The 20009-nt window shown below is 36.2% G+C and overlaps 1 protein-coding gene across 23 annotated transcripts in view; it reads right to left on the minus strand.

Moving 5' to 3' along the window:
- The window catches only part of LOC147835989 (uncharacterized), a 198225-nt gene that overhangs the window by 130570 nt on the left and 47646 nt on the right, over positions 1-20009 (minus strand). For 16 of the 23 annotated variants that reach the window (XR_015495662.1, XR_015495661.1, XR_015495660.1 and 13 more), the window contains one exon: positions 12804-13081. Coding sequence is in view for 5 of the 23 variants with exons in the window: in XM_087261104.1 (XP_087117230.1) it covers positions 12850-13081 (232 nt within the window). In the remaining 18 variants the exon portion in view is untranslated. Of the gene's footprint in view, positions 1-11764; positions 13082-20009 lie in introns of those variants that run through there. The other 7 variants (XR_015495670.1, XR_015495677.1, XR_015495664.1 and 4 more) reach the window with 1 other exon arrangement.

A 20009-nucleotide genomic window follows, 5' to 3' on the forward strand; every position in this document is an offset into this window, starting at 1 on the left:
TCTAATATTCACATTTTTACACATTAATCTGCCCTACTACAGTCAAGCCTGCAATTTTTCATACCCCTGGGCCTTGACTTTACATGCTTAAATACTAATTGACAAATTCAGTGAATATTTATAGGGCTATTTCATGTTAATACTGTACAATAAGTTTATAATATTTCTGTAAATAATTCTATGAATTTCTTAGATTTTGTCTAATAACATACAAATTGTAGTTGTTATCTGATTCATTCATTCATTTTCTTTTCGGCTTAGTCCCTTCATTAATCTGAGATCGCCACAGCAATATGAACCGCCAACTTATACAGCATATGTTTTACACAGTGGATGTCCTTCAAGCTGAAAGAGAACCATCAATACACACTCATTCACACACATACACTACGGACGATGTACCCAATTCACCTATACCACATGTTTTTGGACTTGTGGGGGAAACGGGAGCACCCAGAGGAAACCCACATGAACACGGGAGAACATGCAAACTCCACACAGAAACACCAACTGACCCAGCCAAGGCTCGAACCAGCAACCTTCTTGCTGTGAGGCGAACGTGCTACCCACTGCACCACCGTGCAGCCTGTAATCTGATCATAAAAGGGAATCATTTCATAAAATGTCATTTTAAAACTAATACAATGCAGGGTAACACTTTATAATAAATAAACACTATGAATTATTTATTAAGCATTCGCATATAGTGAATTCATTATCTGCTAAACATTAACTTTACATTAACAGTTGTTAGTAAGCATATTTAACTGCATTTACAAATGCTCTATTCTTGACCTATTCTTGACAAATGCATTATTTACAAACCAGTTATTTAAGAGTAGTTAATAATCCATAATCCTGGACCAGGCCATATCCTGAGCAGCTGCTGTGGTGAACATGGAGAAGTGAAGAGCATGAGACAGACTCCTGTGACGCTCCAGGGACAGACGAGCCTTGTTGATGTCCAGCTTCTTTAGCCTCCGGCGCCTAGACTGCAGCTCTGCACAAGACAGTTGGCCATAGGAGAAATGGTCGTGCTCAACTGAGCCTGGTGTCTCTCTAGGTTTTTTTATTCTTTACTTTCTCCTATTGGTGAAGTTTTTTCCTCGCCGCTGTCACCACTGGCTTGCATGGTTCGGAACCTGTAGAGCTGTGCATCGATGGATTTGCTCTTCAGTGTTTGGACTTTTAGCAATAAAAATTAAACCACACTAAACTAAACTGAACTTAAACTCTGAAAATTCAACTGACACTTTTTCAATTTACTATAATCTTCTATGTGAAGCTGCTTTGACACAATCTAGCCATATACAAATAAAGGTGAATTGAATTGAATAGTTGTTTTTTTTTAGATCTTTCAGAATGAATAAACTATTTAATTTAACATTTATATATCTGATTATTCAGGGATATAGTAATAGTTTAATTTTGTGTTAATAAATGCTTTATTACTTTAAATTCATCCAGTTTTGTGACCTAAAGTGTGGACTATTTATGCTTTACAAATTCCTCATAAATGACAATTAAAGGCTCAATTATATTCTAAACAGGAAAAAAAAGAGAAAATAAACAACTTAATTAATTTCTATTCATTTTAAGACACACATATAAAACTGTTAAAATGAAATATAAATCTTTGCAATCTTAACTAAAATATAATTACTGTACAGCTAAAACATCACTAAATAACATTGAAATGTTTTATCAATGTATTGTTAAATTATTATATTGTTGTTTTTTTATCCAATGTTATGTTGTATTTTGACATTCCTGCTATTTACCGATGTTTAAACTTCATTGTAATTTAACTTTTTAGATGGGATTGCAAAGATGTATTGTTCACTTGATACGAAGCCTTTCATTGTCATTTATTAGGGATTAATAAAGCATAAACAGTAAACACTTTAGATTAGGTCACAAAACTGAATAAGGTTGAGTTAATAAAGCATTTTTAACATACAAATTAACTATTAGTACATGCCAGAATAATAATATATAAATGTTGATTTGAATAGTTTATTAATCATTTACTAACTCATTCTGAATGATCTTAAAAAAAACTACTCTAAATACAAATGATTCTTAAATAATGCAATACATAGAGTATAAAATAATTATTAGTAACAATGTATGAAAGTACAATTATTAAGCACATTTTAAATGTGCTCATTAGTCAAGAACAAAGTATTTGTATCTGCCATTATAAACTGCTAACTTACGTCTATTAATGTCGAGCTAATGCTTGAAAAAAACAATGAATTAACAATTTGCAAATCTTACCCAATTCAGTTTTATTTTGTTTAACTAAAACTAATATAGCAACAGTAATAAATATGCCTTTTTAACTTTAAATTTTTATCCATTAAATACTGTTTACTAGTTGGACTTTATTGTAAAGTGTAACCTGATGTACTTTAATTTGAAACATTTTTTACACTGAAAATGTATATTTTTGTAAGTATTTTTTCTTATTATTCCTTTGAAAAGTACAATTTGGGAGCTTAGGTAAATATTGTGCCAAAATCATATATTGTGATAAATGCTTCAGTAATTAATTCACAAAAAAAAATTTAACACATCAGTCATAAGCTTACTATAAATGAGCTAATAACTAAAGGAATCATATCAGTGCCTCATTCTGACAGTCACCCCAACACGCTTTCCAGCTGGGCATCACAGTGAGTTGTAAGTTGTAAGACTTCATACATCAGCACCACATTGTCAGTGCTGACCCTAGTTTTAACACACTAGCACCTTTATGCTAAGGGAAAACAGACCAAGGCCAGATTCCCAACCAGACTACCATGACAAGTATCACATGGACCCCACCCATAATGAACAGGCAGTTTCCCTTTTACAATATTTTCTCAGCAAACCCATCAACACCCATCTGTGGAGAATATACCCACCCAATTCCAACCTGGTTTCAAAACTCTAGTGGTGCACTAGTGGCTAATGATTGCGGTGGAAGTGGTGGTGGGTACACAGCAATACAGTGCGCCTTTCTACATCTGCTGGGTCTTAACAGCTTGGGAACACTGCATACGGGGGACACTTTATAACTTCTAAAAGTCACCCAAACGGTTTTCCGAAGGACTTGCGGACACATATAAAATCTGTATACAAGGTGCCAGCAATGTTGACCGATGACCTCAGTGGAATGTGGACATACATGTATGTTTTTAATTGTCCGTGGATTCAAAAACCATGCCACGTGTTGAGTTAAATACAGGCCTCACAAACACTCCAAGAGATCATTATTACACATCAGGCATTTAAATACTGTATACAGAGGGACCAAGTGGAAACAAACAGATGTGGATACTGCTGCCGTTAAAATGTGGACTTGTAAATAGTTCCGACTCACTGGCAAATAAAATGACAAATAAACAGAATTCCAGTAGCTCAAACAGAACAGCCTGACATTAGACGCAACTCTAAAGTAATGCAAATGTATATGCAAATTTTATCCTAAGTATCCTGCAATTTATTTTAAATCATCTGAAATTTGCTGTGACTTATGCAAGACATTTTGTAGCTTATACGTAGGTGAATTTTTCTCTGATTTATGTATAAATATGATTTTATTTATTTAGGCGGTGCAGTGGTTAGCGTTGTCACCTCACAGCAAAAAGGTTGCTGGTTCAAGCCTTGGCTGGGTCAGTTGGCATTTGTGTGTGGAGTTTGCATGTTCTCCCCGTGTTCGCGTGGGTTTTCTTCAGGAGCTCTTAATTTATTTTATTTATATTTTGTAATTTATTGTATGGGTGTTTCCCAGTGATGGGTTGCAGCTGAAGGAGCATGCGCTGCATAAAACATGTTGGATAATTTGGCGGTTCATTCCACAGTGGCGACCCCTGATTAATAAAGTGACAAACCAAAAAGAAAATTAATGAAATTTATTTATTTATTTATATATATTTTTTATTTTCAGACTGTTATCATTGTTGGTACTTTTTTGCAAACGAACAACACTTTCAAAGTAAAAAAAATCTAACAATTGGAGGCAAAGTAAAATTAATACCCGTGGCTGCTGACAATGCATTGGTGCCTTGTATTTTTTTTAACACATATATTTGGACTTTTTTAATTCAAAATGCTCCCAGTAGCTGTTGACTTGCTTTTTAATAATCATTAAAGGCATTGATCATTTTTCTTCACCCAAAGATTATTCTGTGATAGTGTTGGAAATGTATGAAATGAAATTCTGTCTTGTTGGAAACCTGTAAACAATGACTTACATAGTATTTGTTTCTCCTATTAGGGATGGCAGTGGTTACCGGTTAAGCCCTGCTCACACTTTGGGATTTCAGCCTCGATTTTGTCATGTGAGACAATTTCTAAAATTCAAAAATATTCCTAAAATCTTGGGCTAAAATCGGTGGTCTTTGATCGTTGGTTTGACATGTTCACATACAGCCACTTAATGTCTATTGTAATTAGATTTTCTGGCAGTGTCAAAAGATTTCAGACACTGTCCTGCAATGTGACAACTACTGCAATGAGCGTCAGTCTACGAACCAATAGGGGCGCCAAATGATGACACAATCCATGCAATAATTCAAATGATTGTGGGAAAATGGCAAAACGGGTTTTTACCTTCCTGGTTTTATTATTGAAACATGCGGTGTGCAAAATTGCTGCTACAGATTGTTTAAAATTGTTGTGAGGAATCATTTCAGAGTGCAGGTTAGTAAAAGTGTCACAGATGAATGATGTCAAACTCCGAGAGCTTTCTTGGTATTTGACGCGTCTTCATTGTCATTTAATCTGACATTGTGACAGCTAAGATCTTACAGTAACTACGTTTACATGGACATCAGTAATCAAATTATTTGCTTTAATCTAATTAAGACAATAATAAGATTACGGCGTTTATGATCTGCTTTTTGAATGTTTCTTTCATGATCCCGTTTTACATGTTATAGCACATATTTAGATGAATATCATTGCATCACTGCGCTATCTGCATGTCCTCCGGAGTTTTAAGTAATTTCGGGTGTTTCATTATTAATTTGTCGACTTTAACTGCGGTTTGGCACTTTCATTCGGGCATGCCCCCCGTGACAAATGAGATATTGGATGCAACTATGAACTGCTGGAGGACTGTTGTTTTAATGGAAGTTCATAATGCATGCTGAATAGAAGAAAAAAACTCTGCATTTCACGATGCTGTCTGTGGTCTGCACTGACTCGGTAGGTGCAAAGAGTGTCAAACAGCTATGTGTGTGTGTGTGTGTGTGTGTGTGTGTGTGTGTGTGTGTTAAAACATGCTAAAAGTGCGCAAAAAGTGCCTCCCTTTGTATAGTTAATTTTTCCAAAATTCAGTTGTAGTTTTACTTTAACTAACTTTAATGCAACTAGGATTCCTGTAAGCTAAATCCACAATTCTTAAAGCAGAGATTTGCTTTCAAATGTGTCATGTGCCATAATTAACACTGCCACCAATATGCATGAAGACATTTTTTGTGATCAATTGTTTTAGACATTCTTTTCTGAGCAACAACTAAACTTACAATCTTCAATATATGAGGCAAGAAAGTTTCAGCAGCTGCAATTTAACTCTCCAGGGAGACGTGCCTAGTACAATAACTTTCATTTTCCAAGTGATGAAACCAGTTTGGCTTTGCTTCATCTATTTACCCACAATCATAACCGCACATGTCAGGGTATACGGGGCTCAGAAAGTCAGACAATTTTTAGCCTCAGCCTTACATATTTTATTCTCCGTGACTTCTATCAAATTTATGTTTGGCACAACAGAAAAAAGAAACATGTTTTCTTTGATCAAGACCCAACTTTTTCTTTTCAAAGTCAACGTGTCTACTATATAGTGCTTAACCAGAGGTAAAAAGGGCACATGTATGGTTTGCAGACCACATTTACAACAACACTACAGCAGACGGTGTCTGAGCAAAATCTCATTTGATTGCATAGCTGTTCATTAGTAAAACATCTACATCAGCTGTTCTACCTTTGGACCAACACACAAACATGCAATATGATGTACTGGCAGCATTTGAAGCTTTAAAAGTGAAAAAAAATAAAATAAAAAAAAAACAACACAACAGGTGAACTTTGTGACACTAATAGTATTTCTGCACTTGAATATTTTATAAACCATAAAGGCTTTGTAAACATGTAAATTACTGAATCAGATTTTGTTTAGTCAGCATCTTCTGTACTGAATGTGACATCCAAATGATATCAAAACCACACCTGACCTGATAGAAAATATACTGGCAAAAAAATGTAAAATTTAATAATAATAATAATACTAAATACAAATTTTTACATGAGTGGCTCAGACAAGATTTGAAGATTTGGCTTTGTTTCTTAAAATTTCAGACTATGTAAATGGTTATTTAATTATTAGATCTGTGTCACGTAACATATTTTAGATGTGATAAATTTGTGATAAATATGTTGATATTACAGTACGTGTTATGGGCCGATTACATAGAAAGCGATTTTACGTTCCAAAAAAGGCAACGACTGAATCAGATGCAAATTGTGCCCGAATGTTGCTGTTGATATTGTTATAATTTTAAAATGTAATAATATTGTGACACTTAAGATTTGTGAGTCATACAGCACCGAAAAACTTAGCAACCACAAGTCTCTCCTCCTTCTTTAAAAATCTCTGCAGTCGTCTTAACACAAACACTGCAGGCACCTCAACAGAAACCCGTCCTATGCTTTTATTTGATTGAAGAATGAAAAGGATGCAACTGACGTAACATGCTTTTTCCGCTCAGAGTTTACTTTTTTTTTTAACAGTGAGCACACAGCCTCAACGACAAAAATTTGAGGCGCAGCAGGCGGTTAAAAAGTGAAGAGCGTAGGGCGCAGAAGCAAAACGCTTACAGCTATTAGAAAACCATTTAAAAAAGGTGCCTCTCAGCACAAAACACACATTCGGTGTGATCACAATGATGATAATTGGAGGTATTGCACACATTTGCATGTTATTTAAAATTAAACTATTTAGATGGCGCTCTGTGGTGAGGCAGAAAAATGATTAGTGTCCTGAGTCGTTGATGGGCACCACAGACAGCCGCTAACTTGCGGCACCAGTCTGCGTACCTGTCTGTAAACCTGTGTTTAAAATTATGAAATGCATGGCGCTGCATAGCATGTGACTGAGGTAGGAGTAAAACTGATGCTGCATCCTAATCTGCATACAATCTTATCTAAACAATTTTCAAAAATAGATTGTTTGTGTCCTAAATGCTAGTATGGTTAAATAAGGTAATAAGGATAGTGTACCACCTCTGACAGAAATCTGCAGTGCAGATCCTTGCATACTCTTAAATATCATTTTGCCCACAATGTTCTGCAAAAACCTGGTATTATTTCTGATGACAAGACTTTTAAAAACATTTTTAAAAGAATTTTTAGATACTTGGACTTAACACCAAACAATAAGACAAAAAAAGCACTTTTTGCAGTGTGCGCAATGGATGAGGATTTAATTAGAGCTACAGTACAAACAACGCTGGGAATGTTAAAATGCTCCAAACATGCGGGTGGTATTACAGCAGCAGCGAGCTGTACAAAACACTACTTTGCAAATCCAATGACACCATGACCTGTGGGTAACATTCACACTGTTTTCTACAAAAACACAAGGAAATGGTGGTGCATAAAATTACTTGGCATGCCATCATGACAACTCATACGCTCTTTCCTTCTACTCACTCAGTCTCTCTCTCAGCCCTTTCCTTCTTTGTGTTTTGGTTATTTCATCCCTTTTTCAAAACGGTGGATAAGTAAATATGCTTACTGCCTCCAGGGGCTCATTTGTTGAGAGCCGCCCATTACGCCCCGCTCTTGTTTCACCCAGAGGTTGATGATGGAGCAAGACAGAGGGACCGGGTCGGCACATGAGGGGCTCCTGTAGTTTGATGTTATAAGGGTTTGCAGAAAGGATTTCTTTCTTTAATTTGAGTAAATGTGCTGTGCAGTGGTAGAAATGCTCCCTGTGGTCATAGCAGGTTAATCAGTTGCTACACTAACATGGAATTAAAAAAAAAGTAAATGAATCATTGTGATTGACTGAAACTTGTCCAGTTCTATTTGTCATTATTGGAAAATATGCCTTTTAACAACCATAAATAATATGTCAAAATGATTAGCCCTCCTGAGAATTTTTTCTCTTTTTCAAATATTTCCCAAATGAAATTGAGAACAAGGAATTCTTCACAGTATTCCTGTAATATTTTTTCTTCTTCTAGAGAAAGCTTTATTTGTTGTATTTAGGCTAGAATAAAAGGAATTTTAAATGAAAAAAAAAACATTAAGGTCAATATTATTAGCCCTCTTACGCAATATTTTTTTTCAATAGTCTACAGAACAAACCATTATTATACAATGACTTGCCTAGATGATCTGCTGCAGTTTAAACCGAGCATCGGAATGGGAAATGAAAGGTGATTTAACTGACTTTGAACGTGGCATGGTGGTTGGTGCCAAACAGGCAGGTTTGAGTATTTCAGAAACTGCTGATCTACTGGGTTTTTTACACACAACCATCTCTAGGGATTACAGAGAATGGTTAAAAAAAGAGAAAATATCCACTGAGCACAAATGCCTTGTTGATGCCAGAGAAGAATCGCCAGAGCTGATAGAAAGGCAACATTCACTTAAATAACCACTTGTTACAACCTAGAGCATCTCTAAACACATGACACATCCAACCTTGAGGTAGATGGCCTACCGCAGCGGAAGACCACACTGGGTGCCACGCTTGTCAGATAAGAATAGAAAACTGAGGCTAGAATTCGCACAGGCTCAACAAAATTGGACAATAGAAGATTGGAAAATGAGACTCTATTTGTGCTGTGACAGAATTATGCATCAACAACATGAAAGCATAGATTCATCCGGCCTTTTATCAATTTTTCAGGCTGGTGGTGGGGGTGTAATGGTGTGGGAGATTTTGTCTTGGCACACTTTGAGCCCATTAGTACCAATTGAGCATTGTTTCAATGCCACAGCATACCTGAGTATTGTTGCTGACCATCTCCCTCCCTTTATGACCACATTGTACCCATCATCTAATAGCTACTTCCAGCAGAATAATGCGCTATGTGATAAAGTGCAAATCACCTCACATCGATTTCTTAAACATGACAATGAGTTCACTGTACTCAAATGGCCTCCACAGTCACCAGATTTCAATCCAATAGAGCACCTTTGAGATGTGGTGAAACGGGAGTTTCGAATCATGTACTTGCAGCCAACAAATAGGCAGCAACTGCATGATTCTATCCTGTCAATATGGACCAAAATCTCTGAGGAATATCTCCAGTACCTTGTTGAATCTATGCCACAAAGGATTAAGGGACTTATGCAGGCAAAAGCAGGTCCAATTCGGTACTAGTAAGGTTTACCTAATAAAGTGGCCATTGAGTGTATTATGTTTAGAAATGTGTTGAAAAATTTCCCCTCCATTAAACAATTGAGGGAAAAATACACAGGGGACTAATAATTCAAGAAAGCTAATAATTCTGACTTCAATTTTTGATCATTAGAATTTAGAAAAAGTCAATAAATTGCGTTATATGGGAAATAGCAATAATATGGTTATGCCTCACAAGTATTGTGATAAAAATTTAGGTGATTCCCACCCCTAATCTACAGTAAACCAGGTTGAATAGGTTTGGTATAGTTCACTTTAAACTTCAGTTTGCTCAGCTGGCAAACAGGCCACCGTTCAACTGTTGTTCCTCAGTCATTACTCCTTTTACCCATTGTGGCCAATTGGTGACACTCAGCCTTGCACCACTCTACAGAACAGGAGATTTCCCATGTCATGTTTATTTCTATGTGATGTTGATAGACAAATATACAGATGGTGTTCTTCAAAATATATTTCGTGGTACATAGACAAAACTTGTTTGATTTTTGGAATGACATGAGGATGAGTAAACGACGATGGAATTTTCAGTTTTGGGTAAACACTCGATTTTCACAAAACAGCAAAGATTTTTGTGTTGACTTGCATTAATAAGGCATCGCTACAGCAGCAAAAAGGTCAAAAGAGGCTCGTTTTTTTTTAATGTGCATTTTTCTTCTCCCTGGTTTCTTTATAAAATAGTTTTGTCTGAGGTCTTTTATCTAAGGCAGGAAAATGCGCCATTTATATGTTTTCCATGCCTCATTTATTCGCCTCTCGAAACTTTAAACTTTTTAACGAATGCTGCCATAAATGTAGTATAGCAGGGCTTCTCCTCTGATCCTTCATGGTTGGAGCCGTGCCCTGCTATTGTGCTCCGACTGAAGTTGAGCGTAGCAGTTCAACCATAATAACAGACTGGCCTCAGTTTCAACCCTGAGCCCTGAAGAGTGAAGTCTGCATATCTGCTCTACAGCTCCAGTGGAATTGTTTGCACAGTCCCAAAGCTCTGATTGGAAAATCAATAGATGGATCTGGGATGGCCGGGCTCCTAGGCTTCTCCAGCGTCTCTCTCAATCTCTCCTGGACTATGTGATCTGTGGCTCTTTGAAGATCACACGTCTGCTTATTGCTGTCTACATCTTGCTCTTATTCTGTTAGTACCAAACACCTGAAGATTATTAGTAGAATATTCATTGCTTTTTAATCATTAATATTATTTTCAAGAGAACAATTTCTAGTGATCTGGTCCTCATGATAAAATTTAAAATTAATCATTTAGAAAACTATAATATATTACAATACATTCTAAATAATAATGCAAAATTACATACATTTGGAGAGGAAAGCCTTTACTAAACTAAATGGCAGTTTGTACAGAAGAGGTCAATAGGCCCTCTGATTCAGGGGACTAGCCACTGGCATAAAAAAAATTATTATAAAATGACTAATTATATAGTAGGATAGAGACATGAATAATTTGAGAGTGAATAATTAATATTACGTGTATAATTAACAAGTATAAGTATCAGTGTGATACACTTAAGAACAGATAATCTTGAACATTTTAAAATATTCATTAATAATTAGCAAATCAATAAAATATGCAATAACTAATTTGAAAAAGAGAGGGTCAAAATAATCTAATAGCTGGTTCGTTAACAGACCAACTTTCTCTTTGAAAAACATCTTCACATTTTCACTATAAAAACACTGATGCAAGCTTTTTTTTTTACGTATATACGTCTGTAACAGTAGTTTTTCCACTGTGCTGATGGTTTATGTGCATCATATTTGTTGCTCTGTTAGTGTAAGTAAAAGCGTTTTTGCAGTATTTGCACAGTTTGTGTTTGTCTGTCGCACCTTTTACTCTGCCGCCCCACCTTTTGCTCATCGCTGATGTGCAAGTGAAGCAAGTTTGCGCCTGTAAACGGTGCCCCTTCAGTTCAAAAATGTATTTTGATTCTTTTAACATTTCTACCGGTTTAAATCGTCACATATTTGAATCAATTTTAAACTGGCTCTTGTGAATTATTACATCCCTAGTGCTCAGCATAAATAAGTACACCCCTCACAGATCTCTCTTTTAAACTATATTATCTATAGGATGCTTTGCAATAACATATTTGTGCATACATTATATATATATATATATATATATATATATATATATATATATATATATATATATATATATATATATATATATATACATACATTATATATATATTAGATTATTCTGTACCAATGCCCAAACTGAAACTAATCTAACAAAATTGAAACTTTAGATCACAGTCCAAAAATGACTTCATTCAAATTATTGTGTTGGGTAAAATATAACAACAACAACAACAACAACAATAATAATAATATTACATTTTAATAAACATGAAAAATCAAGAGAAACATTTTTTAAAATTGAAATTGTGCTTTTTTATTAATATCTTGTTTGTATTTAAATGTAAATTTTTTTTCCTGAAAGATGTAAGATGACAAAACTGTTTTTTGTATGAATGCACCAAAAATTATTGGCTACATACACTAAGAATATTTAAAAGTGGTTGTACTCCTATTTTTGTTTATGTTGTTGTTGGTCTACCAAGAAACTATTTGTAAATCCCCTTTTCTTTGTGTGAAAACAATATAAAAACTCTTCTTCAACAACAACAAAAAAAATCCACAAAGAAATGTTTTTAATCAGGGTTAAAGACCCTTCGTGGAATCATTGATGCCAATAAAGAACCTTTATTTTTTAGAGTGCATTCAAGCAATTTGGGGAAGGTTCCTCTATTTTTCCATAACACTATATGACATTATAATTATATTAAGCTTTAATTTAAATGAATGCATATTGAGTTACCACGACACAGTATCAGTATTTACAAAGTCAATATTACAATATTTACAATTATACAATGTCAATACTTTCAAAATATTCTTATTTACTAAATGTTTACTTTGTCTTACATATTAAAGTTGTTCAACATACAGATGCAGCCTCTTTGAGAGTGATTGTTGCCATTCAAAAGTTTGGGAACTTTTGTTGAGGAAGTATTGATCTGAAATGTCACTAAAGATTTAACCAAACTTTTTATAAACTTTTCTTTTTACATAAGTTTATTCATAAATACCATTAAAGAAGCAAATAGCAAAATAAGCAAATTACAAGTAAATAAGTGGTTAGCATTCAAGTTTTTTTTTTTCTTTGTGTGCCTTATTTAATCCTATCCTTTCATGTGTACCTGTCTTTTTAGCCTTATCATGGTACTGTGGGCCCCTCTTCCTCATGCTGTGCCACATAGCACATACACAAGACTGAACTTAACATGCCAGCCTGTTCATTTCCTGCACATTAAGCTTCAGTCCATTCAGGCAACAAACATCTCATGAGATCCTCACTCACCCCATCTATTGGGTGTGATCTCTCTTTCATTCATCATCTGTCTTCTTTACGCTTTTGGTCTCTGAAACTTGTCCAACTCAATCATTGTGAAAGGATTAGCCAGTGATCTGATGGATGACTGGTTGACCTCGCAGTGGGGAAGAGGAGAGAAGAGGAAGTGAGTCCGGTTAGGAGGGCAGCTCAACCCCGCAGAGTCCAGGCTCAATCCTATTACCCTCGCTACCTCCGTCACAATCCATTTCTCTCTTTCTTTCCTCTCATTTTTCACTCCACTCACTCTGAAACACACAAAAATGTTGCTTTGAGGGATCAAGGCATCTAGAATTTAGAAAGAATGGAAAATAGAGGCACAATGGAAAACTGAATAAATGAGTAATGAAGGATTTTCTCAGCGATGTGATATGATCTTGCTTAAGCTGTCAGTGTATGATTGATTGACTAATGTTACTTTATTACTTTAACAGGGATTGTAAAAAAACATTCAAATGATTAATTATCAATGAAACTACTGAGAAAAATGACCAGCAACAGGGCGACATAGTGGAGCAGTGGGAAGTGGTGTCACCTCACAGCAAAAAGGTTGCTGGTTTGAGCCCCGGGTAGGTCAGTTGGCATGTTCTCCTCGTGTTCACGTGGGATTGGTCTGGGTGCTCCAGGTTCCCCCACGGTCTAAAGACACGCGCTATAGGTGAATTTATACATTCATTCATTTTCTTGTCGACTTAGTCCCTTTATTAATCCGGGGTCGCCACAGCGGAATGAACTGAAAAATTATCCAGCACATTTTTATGCAGCGGATGTCCTTCCGACAGCAACCCATCTCTGAAAAACATCCACACACACATTCACACACACACACACACTATGGACAATTTAGCTTACCCAATTCACCTATACAGCATGTCTTTGGACCCTTGGGGGAAACCCACACGAACGCAGGGAGAACATGCAAACTCCTCACAGAAACCCCAACTGAGCCGAGGATCGAACCAGCGACCCAGCGAACTTCTTGCTGTGAGGCGACAGCACTACCTACTGCGCATGTGAGAGTGTATGGGTGTTTCTGCTGTGTAAAATATATGTTGGATAAGTTGGGGGTTCATTCCACTGTGGTAACCCTTGATCATTAAAGGGACTAAGCCAAAAAATAAAAAATAAACACGTGAATGACCAGCAACAAAGAATACAAAAAAAGCTATTTTAAAAATATATATTTTGACAATGCCAGCAAAAAATGAAAATAAAAAATTGAATAAAAAATGTAGTAAGAATGTGATTGTTTAAAAAAATCTACTTTATAATCTATGCGAACTTTACCAATTTTTTATATAGTTTTTTTTAAATATATTGTTTTGTATATGCTTATTTCATGCAGCCGCTTTGCATTGATAAAACAATGCAGCCCTGTGTAAAATTTTTGGAGCAAACTCTCATGTTTTCTGTAATAGTGTTGTCACAATACTGGAATTTTGGTACCAATCGGTATTATCGTTTTGATAAACGTTAATTTTCTGCTAACATTTAAAGGTGCAGTAGGCGATCTACCTAAATTCTAACCGGTTAGTATAATATCTTTGAAAACACAGTCACTTCCCTGCCGTCCAAAGCCATACCTTCTGTAATCATTAACGCGCTCATTAGAGAACCACAAGATCATATAGTACTTCATAATACAACAATTCTAAATGAAAAACTGTGTTACATCTAGCGCATTTTCAGTTGTGTACCAAGCTAAACTTGTCACAATGTGCAATATTTCACACATGCAAGGATCGCTGGTCTCACTCACAAACTTTGTCCTAAAGCGACTACTGTATGCTTAGACTACTGAACAACACTTCCGTGTATATAACCCCTTTGTAACACAATAAAATCTACATAAGCTTTGCGTAACTAAAATACTTTTAAAACAGAACATTATCCGTCTAAAAGAAATACTTTAGCCATGGTGTCATCATTTCTCCAGTGTGCAAAAGTAACTTCAATATTGATTCAGGATTTGAAAAAGTTTTGTTTCAGCATTTGATTTTACTGCTGTCTGCACATGAGTGCGCTCATGGCGGATATGCGTGAGCGGGTGCACAGATGTACAGTACAAATCTGAATTTGTTAACAGACAGTTTGGGCTACTTATCAGAATAATTAGAATTTTTGGCCTGACTAATTTTAATTGGATGAACTTTTTTTAGTCTTGTGACTTACCCAGAATATAAAAACACAAATACATTTAGATCATTTACTTTAATCAGTACTACTGTATTTTGGAGTACTATTGGAGACTGTCATTGTCTTTTGGAGTACTATTGGAGACTGTCATTTGGATGACTATTGGAGACTTTCAACCAGCACAACAAAAAATGTTTCTAAAGACAATCACCTACTGCACTTTTAAGAACAGTTGTTTTTTTTTTTTTTTAAGAACTGAGCGAGTTCTTAAACATTTGTTCACCAGTGCTCACCAGAAATGACTGTGATTGACAGTGCAAGTCATCAGTTCACCATTCTTCATCAAATGTAAACACAGATACACAGACACTGGTGCATTCTATAACCATGAGCATCAGTTGATTCATCAGCGGATCGCTTGTTTGCACTCAGCAAACATTGATGAAGTGCGGTGAACTGATGACCATCACACCCAATCACAGTCACTTCTTTTGAACACTGGTAAACACTATGGCAAATCAGCGATGTTTAGGAACGCGCTCAAATGTTAGCGGCAAATGGAAGTTTTTTAAATTTCAGTATCAAAATTCAGTATCGTGACAAGTCTAAAGAATCAGTTCTTCAGTAACTTGAGTTTGATAAATGGCATCTAAAACATGTTTGGGAAAAATAACGTTAGCTAACTGCTGCCATTTCCTTTAACTTAGCTGAAAATGGGGTCCAACATCCCTTTTTATTTTCACTATCCTTTCAGAATGGACATTTGAGTCGCTTGGAAAGCAGTGAAATGATAAATTTGTGTCACTTTCTTTTCGCTGATAAGATATACAGCCAGGTACACAACAGTACGACATCACAGATGCCGTTTCTATGTGACTCCAGGCAATACGTCAAGGTTTCTTCCCACGGCAACTTTTTGCTTTTACTTTTAAAATGGTGGCCACATGAAATCAGTCTATAGTTTTTTTTAGTATAGGTACACATACTTTATAAATGTGATATTACAAACTATATCTGAACATGATGAAGAAAAAAGTAATACATGATTCCATTTAAAACTTTAAAAAGCTACATTAAAACTTTTGAAATGACAAAAACTTGAAGTGAAGAGTAATAACTATATTTACAAGTCTTATTTTGAATACAGTCTTTCCATGTACTAAAAATAGAGTACATACAACTAAAAAATAAAATAATATTGACAAAACTTTACATTCCCATATAGGTTTATCATATAATAAAAAAGTAGTGTAAAAAACGAACATTGACTTCACTTGCCAATACCTGTCAAATGAAATCAGCAGTTAGAACTGAGTAAACGCACTGAATGAAAGGATGAATCCAGATGTTTAATTGGTCAGTTGAAAAAGCTGGTCCCCTGTAGGGCCCAAGGGTTTGGCAAAGGCTCAGAGCTACAGATGGACAGCTAATTACACTTTCTAGAATAACTGTGGCCTCAGTGTAAGAACTCAGGTGGGATAACATACAGTTCCCAAAAAGACTTGTAATGAGCTTTCAGCCTAGACAGAATGGAGTTCAACTGCCGTGATTTATTTTTGAATTGAATCTACAAGAGGGAGAAATTAGAAACATGAGTGTAAAAACATCTTGTCGAGTGCTCCCAGAGGTGGACGGAGGACAAAGAACATTCATTTTCATGTTGTTGCGACATGTCAACCACAACAGGCTCCAAAGTGCTATTTTGAAAAGCCTCACTCAGGAGCTGGAGGGAAATACGAGGATTCCCGAAGGTGACGGGGCTTTGTTCAGAATCACTCTCACTTACATGACCGAGGAAAAACTGTGAGGAATGCTTGGATTACGGGACGGGTTCTGTTCAGTTCCCAGACCATTCAAGAGGTCAAGCTCAGAGCCAGTCTCAAAGCAGCGGGCGAGTTCATGGAGAGGTTGCTCATTTAAATGGAGCGACTTTAGATTTTTATCTGACCCTTGCTTTTACTTAAAATAGCACTTCACACATTATCTTCTCTCTTTTTCAATCAATTGCTTTTATCTTTCTTTTCTGGACTTTGTGCTATTCATTTATGTTCGCACACATGTTTCTATCCAACTGTGCGGCTCATCATGTGTACCTGAGGGGGTAACAGATTTCCCACGTGCAACCTTATCGGACAGTCGCACTATTCAGTCAGCGCATCCTCTGGCCTCACCCCAAAGAAAGAGAAAAGACGGTTCAACGTTCTTCTCTTCATCTCCTTTTGTCTCTGGGCCACTTATTTGAAAAAAAGAGACTATTTTTGACTGGGATAGCCTCCAAACCGTACTCAGAGTCAGGTCTCTGGATAGTAAACTAAATATGGGGCTTGAGCTAAGGAAAGATGATGAGGGGAAAGATGGGGTCAGGTGATTCCACAAGCAGAGTTCACTCATTCTGTTACACATGAATGAGGAAAAAATGTACACCATTTGCCACTTTTCAACAGAACAATTATCATCAAAGGATAATTTAACATGCTGGACAGCATGTTTTCAGCTACTGCCTTCTCCACTTTCATTTTTAATTCAAGTTCAGCAAACGCAGACTGAATTCAAATCTGTGAATCTCCCTTGTGAATTTGGTTCAAATGTGTCTGAAACATCTAAGCCAAGCTTAGTAGAAATGGCTCCATAAGTACAGTATTTGTCTTATAATATATGTAAGATCTGATCTTTATGATGCTGATCAATAATCTGTACCAATAGATCTAGCAGCAGACATATATAGTAGACACCAACACATTCTTTAAAATAATACAATAGTTATGCATTTAGGATTATAGATGTTGTCAAGACCTCAAGTTTAGAATAAAATAATACAATAGTTATGCATTTAGGCCTGTAGATGTTGTCAAGACCTCAAGTTTAGAATGGGGTGGAAAGGTTTCTTTAGTGACTTTTAATGTGGATGGGTTTTTGGTTCCACAGGGGCTGGTATGAATATTTCAGAAACAGATTATTAATTGTGATTATCACCCATGATAATTTGTAGGGTTTACAGAGCATTGTCTAAAGATAAAAGGAACATCCTGTCAGCGACAGTCCAGTGGGCATCATGACTGGAATTAGAGGAGGGTGCCCAGACTGGTTAGAGTTGACCAAAGGCAAACAATCTTTGCAACCATGGTCTGTCTAAAAAAAAAGTCTCAGAAGTCACACCACAACAAACCTTTTAGCAGATGAGCTACAGCAACAAAACTGCAACCCACTGCACTGTAAAAAGCAATTAGTTGACCGTATTTCATTTAAATTTTACATACTTAAAGTACATGAATTGAATCATTCCAATGAAAGATAAATTTGTTTACATTTTTTTAATAAAGTAAACTCAATTTTTTTTAAGGAAACAGGTTTGCTCCATTTTTTTAGTAAAGGAACTAATCCCTTTTTACAGTTTGTAACGGTAGTGTATTTTGAAGGTGCTGTATGCAAGCAAAAGCATAAAAATACCATAATATGTTTGCAGACATTTAAGAACCAGGCCAAGTGAACATTCCTGTTTATCTGAAGAACAATGTTGAAGTCAGATATTCTGCTTTGCAAATGTCTGTTATGTGCCAGAAAGCTGTCTTTGTTTTGGTTCTTTTAATCCACCCACTGCCACTTTAGCCAATTATATTACAGCACCCTAGGTTGCCCTGGTGGAAATCCACATATTTCATTCTTTAAGGCTCTCAAAGTATGCGCCTGTGAGCAAAATGCAAACTCCAGTGGACAGTATCAGATTCTGAAATAAGACGCAGGTTTAGAGTTCCACATGAGGTGGTGATTAATAAGCAAATAATATAAATATTATGAACGAACATTCAGTGAGCAGGTTACGTTGTAACTGTGTCGTAACAATGCAATACGTGACGAGTTCTGCAGTGATAAGCAATTTGGCTGTTTGCATCAGACGCAGCACAACAGAAATTCACAAACAGCCATTCAGAAGCACAGAATATGCACTCACTCACAAAAATGGTAATGTTCATAACCTAATTAATACATATTAAACCTCTTTAACATTATTAAATGTACATGCTGAATAACTGATATGTGTTGGTTTTGAGTCATAGTTCGAGCGCTTGCGTTTGTTTTGATCCAGGAATGCAACACCTAGTTCAACCGTGTGTCAAACTTACATACTGCACTATTGAAGGTTCGTACAAACTGGGACGCTTTACGTTTGTGTTTATTGTCAGCGTTTTTTGAGATTTTTTTCCAGATTCAAACCTAAGCAATTTTCACTGGCCGTTGAGCAGAAGAGTATGCAAAATCTCTCCTTCTGACATCATGTTAAAAGAAAAAAACAAGCATGAGGTGTTTCTTTAAAAAGGGCGCTTTTACGCCTGCCGTTTTGCGCGTTTGTATGCACGATCACATTGGCGCCCTTTATTTAGTCACGATGTGTTAAATGTCAAAAACGCAAGCATAAAGCCTCTCGTGTGCACAGGCCTCGAGACAGGTGACCTATAGATAACTATATGCTAGTGCAACCAAAGACAGTTGACAAAACATGTAATTTTCACAACATTAAAATAGCCTGTATATTTGCTTAAAAAGTTGACCTCTGAAAGTTATCAAAATTATTCTCTTCCTTTGTTTTGATCCGCTAACAAATATCCTCTTGAAACGTATATGTCAAAGCAGCACATGTAAATACAAGGGTTACAGAGTTTTTTGGCACTGATGCTTTTTGGTATCACTTTCTCTTTCATTCTCTCTTTGTGTGGTCGGTTTTGAATGATCAACCTTTCAGTGAACCTACAGAGTCGCACCTCAGTTTCCCATGTTCAGCAAAGTGCATCACACACACACACCCTATCTCCATCTCTTGTCCTTCTGATACGTGAATGTGTGTGCGCCTTTCTCTAATGTGAGGGAAAAGTAAGAGCTATGTCACCGGCGAGATTCCGATAGAGCTGCACAAAAGGAAAATTGAGGGAGCGATGGAAGACGGGAGAGATACAGGGCGTGGAGTCAGGGGAGAGGGAAAGAAAGGAAAGCGAGGCCTCAAAAGCACGGGGGTCAGAGAGATAGACGGAAAGAAAGAGAGGAGAG

Source organism: Danio rerio, chromosome 7, assembly GCF_052040795.2.
Source record: "Danio rerio strain M-AB ecotype USA chromosome 7, GRCz13ab, whole genome shotgun sequence".
NCBI lineage: Eukaryota > Metazoa > Chordata > Actinopteri > Cypriniformes > Danionidae > Danio > Danio rerio.